At 42.0% G+C, this 12880-nt stretch overlaps 1 protein-coding gene across 1 annotated transcript in view; it reads left to right on the top strand.

The window, feature by feature from the left end:
• Positions 1–12880, top strand: part of GDA (guanine deaminase) — a 54763-nt gene that overhangs the window by 37779 nt on the left and 4104 nt on the right. Inside the window, exons 7-11 of the mRNA XM_026652439.2 lie at positions 1260–1367; positions 3977–4084; positions 6857–6954; positions 9837–9904; positions 10382–10528. Coding sequence (XP_026508224.1) covers positions 1260–1367; positions 3977–4084; positions 6857–6954; positions 9837–9904; positions 10382–10528 — 529 coding nt within the window. The remainder of the gene's footprint in view (positions 1–1259; positions 1368–3976; positions 4085–6856; positions 6955–9836; positions 9905–10381; positions 10529–12880) is intronic.

Here is a 12880-nt window from a genome sequence, read left to right as displayed (position 1 = left end):
GTTGCCAAGATTTCAAGATTGATGCCTAAAGTTAGGCACCTAAATCCATATTTACTTACCTAAATAAGTGACCTGATTTTCAAACTGCAGCTGGGAGCTGAGTTGAAGAGACTGCAGGCCAAAACATCTGGCACTCTTCTCTAGTGGTGTCACATGCATAATGACAGGCTGGCATGTGAGGGCCATCAGAGAGACCAGTAGTTGCCTGGCACTTGCCTGTCAGACCCCTGTGAATGTTATGCTATTTTCTATTCTGTTGGCAATCTTCAACCCAAAACGCCATGCTTAAATTTAATGGCTAATTCTACTTTGTTGAGTATAGTTATCTTAGAGGCCTAGAGTTTAAGGCCAGAAGGGATCAGTAGATCATATTGTAGTCTGGCCTCCTGTATACTATAGATCACAAATGCCTTCCTTACTTAATATGTCTGGTCATCTCACTAATCTTCCTGTCTATGGAAGCCAGGAGCCTGATTGTAGCCAATGCACCTGCATAGGGTGGAGAAACTGGAACAAGAGGAAGGCACAGGAAGTCCAGTGCTTCCTGGAACTACCTGCAGCCTGCATCAACCCCTACTTAAGCTGTGTCTTAAGTCCTGTTTACGGTGATAAAAAACCTGTGACACCAAGTCCAAGAGCCTGGGTCAGCTGACTTGCACTCGCGGGACTTAAGCTGCATGTCTAGAAATAGCAGTGTAGACATTCAGGCTCGGGCTGGAGCCCGGGCTCTGAGACCTCACGACCTGCACTACTATTTTATAGCCCCACAGCCCAAGCTTCATGAGCCTGAGTGGCTGTGCGCTGGGTATTTTATTGCAGTGTGGACATACGCTTAGTGGCACAATCTGGATCATAGAAATCAGAGATGGGAAAAGCCTATTAAATTACCTAATTCACCCCTTACTGGCCAATGCATAGCTGCCTTTTGACAATGGACATGAATATATTCTTCCAGTCCAGTTAAAATCTCAGTGATTTCAGGGAAGGTTGCTTATGGAAAAATCTTTATAGTCTACTAAAATGACTTATTGAAAAAACTTTGATTCTCTATTCCTGTGACAATGGTTGTAATAAAAATCAGAAAATTGCTGTATAGAGATGCATTCATATGAGCAATGGATGCAGTAGAAAAAGAAAACAATACAAAATAAAGCCCACTCCTTTTTCATCATCATATAAGCTGGAGGGTCAGTGCACTCTTGGCCCTGATGCACAGATTCTTATTTGCAATCTCAAGTATGCAATTTGAATATTTTCAGTATCAAAAGGTACAACCCATAGTGACGCCTCGTTTTGGACCTTCCTGCACTGAGAAGTTGCTGAGTAGACTTGGTGACTTTGCGAAGGCTCGTGACATCTACGTGCAGGTAGGATTTGTGAGCTCTCTAAATACCTTTTTGCACTGGGAGAAAACTCACAGGGCAGGAAATATTAATGAGAAATCAGTTTCAGAAGCTTCACTGTTTATCTGATATTGCCTGTCATAGTTCAGGGCAACTACACCTGTATTCCCCCTCACAGCCCAGCAAGGACACCCACACTAGACTCCCAGATCCTCATCTCACCTGTCTCGGGTGGATACATGTGTCTCTGTCTCTCCTGACTAAGGTTTTACCAGGCTGTGCAGTTCCCTGCCTACTCTGTGAATTCCCCAGCAAGTCAGATTGCCTAACCAGGCCTGCTTTGATTTCTCCTCCAAGGCTATATACAGTGTAATTGCCCACAGTTAGAAGTTACCAATCGCCCTTTCTAAGCAAGCACGTTTATTCTTAAGGTAAAAGCATTACAAGGAAAACATATTAAAACAATACATGAACCTGATAAGCTTACCGAAGATCACCCCCCTTCTCCAACACAGGGTCTGGCCAGTGGTCAGTTCTTCAAACCCCACCAAGGGGTTTTCAGCTGTTAGCTCAGAACGAGCACACCTATAAATGTGTGAGTCACTCCTTTATACAGTTTGGGTCTTCGAGCTTGGGACCCTGGGAACAGGTAATTAGCAGACAGTCTCTCTCTCTTCAGGCCATAGCTTCACAGGGCTGGGATTTTGCATAACCAGAGGCAGGGGTGGGGATTTGCATTAACTTCCCCCTAGATATTTCCCAGGAAATCCACTTCACATGCATTTTCCCAAAAGTTCATTCTTGTCTGCCACATTGTTCGGTGTAGTCCATTGATCAGTGAGGCCCTTACATACATCACCTTTGCATTTAACATAACGGACTTCAAAGATACGTAAACTTAATTCAATAAGATCTCCCAAAGATATTGCAGGAAATTGGCATATCTGTCATACTGCCCAATTCAGCAAAACAATTAATTTGCATACTTAACTTTGAGCCGGTCTTTAAATTCCACTGAAGTTGTTAGCCCCCTGCACTCTCTAGCTCAGGGAGTGGGCAGGGGGGTCATAGCTGGATCACTGTGTGCTTCAGCAATGCCAGCTGGTGCATGGTCTTTGGGGACCATAACCAGTTGTTTGTTTAATGTTGCTGCTATATGCCTGTGCCAGCTCTGGCATAGGTGAGAGCATCCTGGAGAACTATAACCAACAGCTCCTCATTTCTCCTGCACAAAACAGATCTCAGCACAGAAAAGAATGAGCCTTTGTATTCAAAGCATCTTAATTTAACATAGTTAAAAGAGAAGTGCATCTTACTGTGTCATTAAGTAACTGCAGTTTAGAATTAAAGTGCTTTTTAAAGCTTACAGCTGTGTTAAAGCTGGGAGACACTTTTTGGTTACATAGTCTTAATTAGATATTACACTCAAACTACGTTTGCATTATTTAACATTACAAGAAGGGATATTTGTAAATATTGGAAACATATGTTCCAGAGACAGTACAGAGCGGACGAGATTCTCAGCCACACCAGAGGAGTACACAGCACATCAGAGGAAGACTAATGGGGGCAAAGGTGTCCTTTGTGATGCCCTGAATCTGGGTCTAGTCTGTGTTGGTCTGGCACCTCTCCCCTTATCCCACTGGTCCAAAGTGCTGCTTTAACATTTGTCAACCACCAGTGACCTGGTGCCACCAGTACTTCCAGGTGTCATTGAGGATCCAGCAGCACCCCAAATTGAAAACTTTTTAAATGAAAGGATAGGAAGGACAAATCACTTCCCCCACTTTCCCTTAACACACTATCAGTGCCTCCCTTATGTCCAAACTAAGCTTTTGCCAGCTTGTCTTTATCTAAGTATTGCTCTCCGCCAGGCACTAGGAAAGCAAAACTAACTAGTGGAAATGCAGCTGCTTTACCTTTCCGGAGGGAGGCTGAGAGTTCGAGTGCGGCTGCTGGAATTGTGAATTTAGCCAGCTGAAAGGAGCTGGCATGGCAACCCTAGGGACGGCTCTGGTTAAAGGAATTTTGCTCCTCAGACTCCAGATAGCATAAAGATCCAGTTTCTCCTTATCAGGGATTTTCATCCCCTTTTCCTCACAGTCCAAACTGATAGAACAAGTGTTGGCCCTTGATTCCTCTTCATATGAGTGGGGAGGGCAAATAAAGTATTTGACATTGTGATGTCTTACAATGTCTCATTTGGTTTCAAAGGCCCTCTTGTCTGCATGACCAGCACTTTACACTAACTAATGCTTCTTTCCTGTTCAGTGAGTTACACAATTACAGACGTTTACAATGCAAAGCATGTACTACAGAGGTTATGAATGAGATTAATACATGCAGCATCCTGCACTATTCATAAGACCTAGACACCAAATACATACTTACCACTCTAATATTTATCTTAACAATGCTAATACACAGGTAAGCCAGACTGGTTTCCAGCTATCTATTTGTCAGTGTTCACTGAGGCTTGGGGCTTTGGCATGAGCTGACACCTGATCTGCCAGCATCACAGTTGCAAGTCTAGTTAACTGTTAGGCCACCCAGAGTATTTGTGTGGTCAGTTTTTATTGTTTAAATCTAAATAAAAAAGCAAATACTGATTACTGTTTTTTCCCCCCTTACAGAGTCATATAAGCGAGAATGATGGAGAAATCAAACTTGTGGAGCAAATGTTTCCTGACTATAAAAATTATACTGATTTATATGATAAAACCAAGCTACTTACAAGCAAGGTAGCGTTAAGGAACATTCTATAGTATAAGTTATGAGATTTATCAATATGGACAATATACTGGTGAATTTTATTCACTGTCCTCAGGCTTGAACGAGTTGCATTTCTGTACATCCAAGGAGATGCAATGAAATCAGAGAAGATAATGTAAATATGATTTACTATAGGGATAGTTACTGATCACAGACAATAAAAGCTTTAACTATTCAGGTGTGCCAGAGCTCTGCTCAACACTCTTTAGGAGAGGACAAAGGTAAAGAAAATTTGTGCTCCCAATCTGGTTTGTAATGGCCCCCTAGAGAAGTTGGGTGGGGAAAGGACAGGAGCAGATGGTTTAGAACTGACTATGCAGCATCTGGGGATTTCCCCAGAAAAATCTCCAGCTACCCTGCTATTGTAGTTTTCCTACCCCTTTCTGCTGCCTGAGGATTTGGCCTATTGACTTGTGTATGATCCACTTCATTTTAAAATTCTAAGAATTGCACATTTAAAATTTTTATTTAGAAGTCACACCCACACTTTCTCCCCCCCCCCACTGAGTAGTAGACATGCAATTTCAAGATATTTCAAATCAAGTTTACAAATTCCTAATATGTTGTATGAAAACTTGTTTATATACGTGTGTGTTTGAACTAGTGGCAATATAAATCTCCAATTTTTCCCACACACATCTTGAGTGTGTGATGTTTTCCAAACCATATTTTAAGGGCGCAATGTTAACTTCTGCTTTATCAGTGAATACAGTTGTGTTTAGTGTTACTATTAGGTTTATATTAACATGTAAATTTGGGGGAGAAATATGCATACGTTTCTTAAAACTGTCAAACATTTAAAATCTTAGGGGGAGATTTCCAAGGTACAAAGGGCAGTTGGGAAGTCATTGGGAATGAGGCACTGAACTTTGTGCCTTGGAAAGGCTCCTCCAAGTGTACACATCTACATAGCATTTCTATTAGACAAATAAATATAAAATTGCTAGTTTATAATGCAGTATTACTACCCTTATCATACAGTGATAAAGTCTATGCACCATAAGCTGTTATGCCCCTGACAATACCACAGATCAAGGTTGACTAATGATAAAACAGGACTTACTAAAGTACATATCCCTGCCCTGTTGTGTGTTATGTAAAGCACTGAAAATTCCTATGGAAAATCTAGGAACCAAACAGTGCTTTCTGACACAAGACTCCTTGCTTTATAAATTGTTCCTTTAAAACTAATCATAACTAAAGAGTAAAAATTTCTAAAACATCACGTCATTGTGTTTTACTTCTTAACAAGTAATGCCAACATTTCAAAACACACATTTGCAGGTTTGGAGATGAAGGGTTTTTCTTCTCTAAGACCCAAGAGAACTTTATGCATGTCCTTAACTTTAAATGTGACCAGTCCCATTGGGCTGGATTTTTGACTGCGTCTGAATTTCGGGAGTCCTGAGCCAGATGGCCCTTGTGCAAGTTAGGGCTTCAAGGGAACAGCTGTAACTTATTTGTCAGCAGAAGATTGGGCCTAGCAGAGTTCCACTCTGCCATAGCCACTCTCACTCCTACACCAAGTGTTGAGGGGGCATCTGGCATATTTTTGTGGCACAAGGTAGACTCTGCAGAATAGAGAATCCAGCCCATGACTCCAATGGGACTACCCAGGTGGAATTACTCAAGTGTTTCAAGTTAAGAATATGCTTAAGTTTTCTGTTGAGTTGAAGCCCATGTAAATCTTTAGTACTCACCATGCAAAATATCACTGTCCAAAACTTTTACTATATTTCTAGATGCTGACACCTTCACAGGCTAGGTGGCATGCCTCAGTCATAAAGTAGTGTGTGATAGACAAATACTTCATCAACACACTTCTACTGTGATCCAAAATGCCGCAAGCCCTTTACCCAAATTAGAAAAGCAATTTTAATCGTTTGGGCACTCTAACATACTGTGTTCTAAAACAGTGAAATGGACAGTATAACCCTTTGGCTCCTCCAGGAAATCTGATCATTCTAAAGATGCCGTCAAATACTTAAAAAAATAAGATTTATTTGGGGAAAGGAAAAGATACTTATTATATTTTGAAATGTCAGACTGCTGGTTGGAGAGTACTGGGTTTATGTCCCTGTTAAATAACAAAGCATACAGGTATAGGATCTTTATATATATATATCTATATATATATATAGTATGTTAAGAAATTGTGTTTTTTAAAATCCACATTGTAGGAGGCTAAAAAGGAAAAAAAATAATAATCTCCACACCAAACTTTAATTTAAAAACATTCCAGAGTCGACATTCTTGTGCAAAATATAAGACAGGATTGCAGGAAACAAGTTGTTGCTAGAAAATAACCCAGAATCTCTGTAGTGTTTAGTGCTATCCTCTTGTCCTCAGTGTACCCCAGCATATTCCCTATCTCAGGACCTGTGAGAGGCAGCATAAGGGTGATTAAATCAGACCTACACTGCTCATGCACCTGGGGAATTCGTGCCCAGTCCCTTGTGGCTCCTGTGCGACAGTTATAGAGCCAGGGCAAGAATCAGCTCCACTATTTTTCCTCTAAAGCAAGGAGAGAAAGCCAAGGGAAGTGATTAATTATTTAAGGCCTGATTCAAAGCTCATTGATGTTAATGGGAGGTTTCCACTGACTTCAATAGGTCTTGGATCAGGTCCTTAATACACACTTCACCTCTGACAATGGGAAATGGCATTGTGGATAATAAAAACAAAATAATAAATTCACAGGCAAAAAAAAGTAATTTCTGTGTCATGTTGTTTCTCTCTAGACTGTGATGGCCCATGGCTGTCATCTCTCTGACGAAGAGCTGAAACTTTTTAGTCTTCGAGGAGCTGCAATTGCCCATTGCCCCAATTCAAACTTTTCGTAAGTAAAGAAATAGCTAATGGGATACAATAGGCAGGGCTGTGATTCAGTGGTGTAAATTCTACCTGCAGTGACTAAATGTCATGATTTATAGGACCATAGGCAACCGGAGTAGTCAATTATTTTTGGTCAAGGTCCAAATTTCTTGGTCAAGGTATAGCCAAGGTCCAGATTCCAGATAAAATAATAAAACACCACCAATAATCATGATTATAAGTAAATAAAAAGATTTTGGGGTCCTTTGGCAGTCCAGATTTGGCTCGCGGTCCGCCTACTGACTACCCCTGCACTGGAGTGAGGAATACTCGCTCGTGTTCCATTGCTGCATGATGTGGAACAGGAACTGCTTTGTGCTGACAGAGCTCTTTGTTCATACATTGAACTGTAAGAACTGGGATATCTCCCCTTTTAGTACATTGCCTTTGTTGAAGCATATGACAGATTTAGCAGGAAACCCCCACTCCTACCTCTGGTTTACAGGAAATCCCCATCTATTGTTCCCTCACTCTCTCCACATATTCCTTGTATAGCACCCAGCTGACATGGCCAAGCAGTTTGGGGAAGGTACAAGGGAAGAATGTTGCATATTGAGGGGTTGTCTAGATTAGTGAGGTTTGTGTTTTGTAGAGTTGATCAAAATTTTCCCAATGGAATATTTTTCATTTGAAAAATGCTGTTTTGTCAAAATTGAAGCTTCCTGAAATGTGTTGATTTTGCTTAAATTTTATTTAAAAAAAAAACAAAACAAAGCATTCTGACCATGTTCTCATTGGAATAGAATGTTATAATGTCTCATTTCAAAACAACCTTTTGTTTCAAAATTTATTGTATATTATAATATAAAAATATCAACATTTGAACTAACCATTTGACTCCAAAACAAAAATACTTTACAGGAAATTTCTCAGTTTTCTGATTGTGTTCTTATTTGGACTGAAAACAGATTTCGAAATCATGGAATTGCCCATGAAACAGAAATTCCAGTTCTTGCACAGCTCTAGTTCCATGCTTGTTTACATTAGGGTTTACACAGGTGTGACTTCCCCTGGGAACACTGTCAGTGCGTGTTACCAAGATAAGTCACATGGGGCAAGCCCCATTTTGCTCTAGTGCAGTGGGTTTACATTAGAGTGTTGCATAATTTCCCTAGAACTAGACAAGCCATGCAACCCAGTAGCCTCAATTAATTGGCTCCATAAGGAATCTCAGATTTGTTTCAACTGCTCTCCTGAAACAGATTTGATCATAAAATGGATTTTGTTTTTATTTTTCATATTTATAAATCAACCATCTTGACTTTCTACATCAACATATCACATTATATATGAAAGAAGGCCAAGATATTAAAAATGGAAGCCTAAAGCTAAGCTCTTAATCTTTATTTAGGCACCTAAATAAGTGACATGATTTTCAAAAGCACTCAGCTGCTCCTATTGACTTCAGTGTATTTACTCCTGACTTACATGGGTGTAAGCAAGATCAAACTCAGGCCCTAAAGAAGTCTTATTTTATTGGTATTATTTTCATGCCAAATGCTGGAAGTCACGTAAATTAAAGAAGCAGGGAATTTAGCCCCCCCCTTTGCCTTAACTCATAGTCTTCTCAGTTGCTTCTCCCACCACTTACTCTCCTCTAGCTCCTGCCCTCTTGTGTAATGTAACCATCATCCCTTCATGGGGTCTCTGGAGAGCTGTGGTCACCAGTCTTAGCCCCAAACCAGTCCCTGGTGACATGCCAAGTATCCAAGCAATTGTGTCAGTTCGCCTGACGCCCTGTAATCCCCATCAACCACCTTCCAACTGCCATGGAACCTTCCCTAACTGCTCAGATGAATCATTTATGGCATTAAGTTACACACGGCCAGTTTGTAATTTACATTTCTTCATCTCTGCTTTTGATTTTTGGCCTTCTTTGCTGTCCTCCTTCCTGAATATATTAAGGCCCTGCTTTTCAGTAAGTGAGGCACTCAATGAATACAAGACTACAAAAGTGGCATACTGAGTTTTTATTTTAATTTTACTTTATCCTTTTAATGATCAAGGTTTTATAATTCAGGTTTATGAACGCAATTTTTTTATTTCTATTGTGTAGGCATCATCCGCTACATCAAGGGTGGGCAAACTTTTTGGCCCAAGGGCCACATTGGGGTTGCAAAACTGTATGGAGGGCCGGGTAAGGAAGGCTGTACCTCCCTAAACAGCCTGGCCCCCACCCCCTGTCTGCCCCCTCCCACTTCCTGCCCCCTGACTGCCCCCCTCAGAACTCCTGACCCATCCACACACACACCCCGCTCCTGTCCCCTGACTGCCACCTCTCGGGACCCCCCACCTCTAACTGCCCCCTCCCGGGACCTCACCCCCATCCAACCCCCCTGCTCCCAGTCCCCTGACTGCCCTGACCCCATCCACACCCCGCCCCCTGACAGGCCCCCTGGGACCCCACACCTATCCAACCCCAGTCCACTTACCACGCCTAGCAAAGCATGCAGAGCAGCGTGTCTGGCTGCCGGCCTGCCGCTCTGTTCAGCAGGAGTGCGCAGCTCTGCTGCTCAGAGTGCTGCCCCTGCGGCGACGGGGCTCTGTGGAGGAGGGGCCGGGGGCTAGCCTCCCTGTCCGGGAGCTCAGGAGCCAGGCAGGACGAGGTCCCGCGGGCCGGATGTGGCCTGCGGGCCGTAGTTTGCCCACCTCTGCGCTACATACATTTTGGGAAGTGTTTTGTATACTGAAGAGACATTGCCATGGAACTGTTTTAGGGCCGCCTTCTTCTGTTGTCACTAAGGTAACCTCTCCCTCCCCCCCCCCCCACATACTGCTTGAATGCAGGAATGAGCCTTTAGTCTTTTTCTGTGTTTGTCATGGAGGATCTGTTTCTTTCCAATCCAGGTTGTGCAGTGGCATTTTAAACGTACAAAATGTTCTGAAGCACAATGTGAAGCTTGGTCTTGGCACAGGTTAGTAATTTACTGTAGAATCACTTATTGAGAGCCTATTTAGTGCACAAATGGCTAGCCACATATTCATGTTAAAGCACTAACATGCTCCCAACCAGTGGGCCTGATTTTCCATTACTTTGCATCTAGAACAGGTCAAAAAAATTTTAGAGAAATGTTTTGAAAGTGAATGAAGATAGTTTTTGTTCCACTAGTCAAAAAAGAACTGGAGTGGGGTCTGGAATTATTTTCTAGATTGTAGGAAAATAATCTATATTATTCTGCATGTGATCTGTATTATCCTTATAGAGATGTTCATGCACATATAAAAACCTTCTTTAGGAATTAGGCAATAGACTCATTGAAGACTGGGCATAATGATGAACCTTTCCTTATTTATCTTGTCTGCCATTCTGTAACGTTAAATTAAAAGTCATACAATTTCCACCCAGATCATTATCCCCAAAAGCTAACTTTTAAGATTTTGATCTATTGTAGATGTTGCTGGTGGGTATTCATCTTCTATGCTTGATGCTATCAGGAGAACGATGTCTGCATCTAATACCCTTCTACTCAATAAAGTGAACAATACAGGCTTAACTCTTAAAGAAGCTTTCAGACTAGCAACTCTTGGAGGGAGCCAAGGTAAAGAAACTCTTTTTTTCTCTAGAATGTGTGTGTGATGCTTTGATTACAGCTTTGCAGCATACTGTCCTCCATCCTTAAAATGGGGCCAGATTTTAGGATCCCCCCTCCATTGTAAAACTTTTGGCAACAACATGGAGTTATTTGACAATGGTCTTGCTTTCAGTTTGGTCCCTTTTTCTGGCTCTAACTTTACAATCACATCTGTTGTGCAGAGAAAGGCAGAGAAAGATAGGTTCATACCACTGCAGAAAATCTTAACACTGGTGAATGTTTCATGGAGATACCATATGATGGCAGAAGGGCATTCATATTGACATAGCCAGTTTGAGTAGTTGAATCTTGTTAATTTCTAGGTACTTTTTCATTTTTTTAAAATCCTCAGACATTTCTTTCACTTGCGGATGATGGATTTCTAAATGTTGCAGTAACTTAAAATGCTTTGTATTTTCAGCAGCCAACACTTCAAAACACTGCACAATTGCTGTAAAACCATATATCTTATATTTGTCATCACATTCATGCATTTTCTTTCTTCTTTTGAGTCCTGCCACCAGGGCCATCCTTACCCATATGCAAAGTACACAGCTGCGTAGGGCACCAGGAAATTTGGGGCATCACATTTCCTGGTGCCCTGCACAGCTGCATGCTGCTCCAGCCTCTGCCCCACCTCTTCCCCATGGCCCCCACCCCTGCTTCACCCCAGCCCTGCCTCTTTCCACCCCTGCTCCGCCTCAGTCCCATCCCCACTCCACCCTGTCCCCAAAGCCCCCAGCCCTGCCTCTTCCTGCCCCTGCTCCACCCCAGCCCCACCCCCACTCCTCTGAGGACTGCTGCAGGGCCAGGCTTGCACTCACTGGCAGCGGGAAGTGCAGCGGCCTGGCCCCAGCTGCGCAGCCAGTGAGTGCTGGGGAGTGGTTCCCCTCTGTCCCCCAAGCCAGCCCCGCCCTCCCCCCACGGGAGGGCTGCATAGGGCCCCAGAATAGGTAGGGACAGCCCTGCCTGCCACAATCTTTTGCACAAAACAGTCCTCCTTGCCAAATCACTTCTCAGCCAGACCGGAGCGCCAAGAAAGTATAAACAACATATGCAACATGTTTTTTGAGAGACTCAGTAGTGTCTTTAACCTATAGCAATATAGCCAGCACATCCAGTGTTCCAGTTAATGATATGTTTTGAATGAATACTTACACTTCATGTTTTTTGTAATAAGGTTTTTAATATAGTTTATACTGTTCAGTGGAAAGCAAACCCAAGCGTGGGTACAGATTTAATATTATTTAACTAGCAGAGGCGTTGTCTTCAGTCACATCTTGCACGAGTCTACATTTGCCATGAGGTTCTCAGGTTCCAGCAATATGGGGTCTTTAAAGAGACACACCATTATAGGGCTTATGTCATATATCGATTTTTTAAATTATTTTAATTTTATTGAATCTCCTTTTTCTAAATTAGTTATTTACACATTCCCCTATCTCCCTTAGACCTCTGCAGTTTAGGAAACTGTGGATTATATAGATTTCTTTTTGTTGACATGTGCTACTCTCTTTTATTAGATTTGACTGCTGAGACTACTGATCTTTTAACACCCTCTTGTGTTTAACAGAGAAACTGCACAAAGCACACTAGAGAAAAATCTCACTATACCCTTTCAGGTGAATTAGGGATATGTCTACGACTGCAAAGAAAAACCCATGCCAGCTGACTTGGGGTGCAGGGCTGTTTCATTGCAGTGTAGACTTCTGGGCTCCGGCTGCAGCTGGAGCTCTGGGACCCTCCCATTTTGCAGTGTCCTAGAAGCCTGGGCATCTACACTGCAGGTAAACAGCCCAGCAGCCCAAGTCACATGAGCCTGAGTTGGCTGGCCTGGGCCAGCCACAGTTGTCTAGTAGCTTCTGGACATACCTTTGGTGTTTAATTTCATTCAAAACCATGTTCCACAAAGCTAACATTTTATCATTTCTGATTTTTTTTTAAAACATCTCTAGAATGCTGTGAAATGTGTGTAGCTCTCAAATTTCTTCAGAGACTAAAATTCCATTGCCATCCATTAACTATCTAAAAAAACAAAAGAGCAGATACTGTGTCGATATTACACCCTATGCAATCCCAATGCCTTCTAAGACAATTTTGGGGTATTTGTAAAGTTTATTTCACATTACAAATTATTCATACAAACTTAAAATTATCCTAGATCATTTCAAAGGAAACTAAAATAACAAAAGCCCTGATTTTTAGAAGTGCTGAGCAAATCCCATTAACTTCAGTGAGGACTGTGGACGCTTAGCACCTCTGAAAATCAGACCCAAAGGGCTGTCATTTTATATTACTGTACAAGGCTCAAAATAATAA

The sequence above is a fragment of the Terrapene carolina genome, unplaced genomic scaffold (assembly GCF_002925995.2).
Source record: "Terrapene carolina triunguis isolate 2854851 unplaced genomic scaffold, T_m_triunguis-2.0 Scaffold113, whole genome shotgun sequence".
NCBI classification, from domain to species: Eukaryota; Metazoa; Chordata; order Testudines; family Emydidae; genus Terrapene; species Terrapene triunguis.
This window is presented reverse-complemented; position numbering and strand designations above follow the sequence as displayed.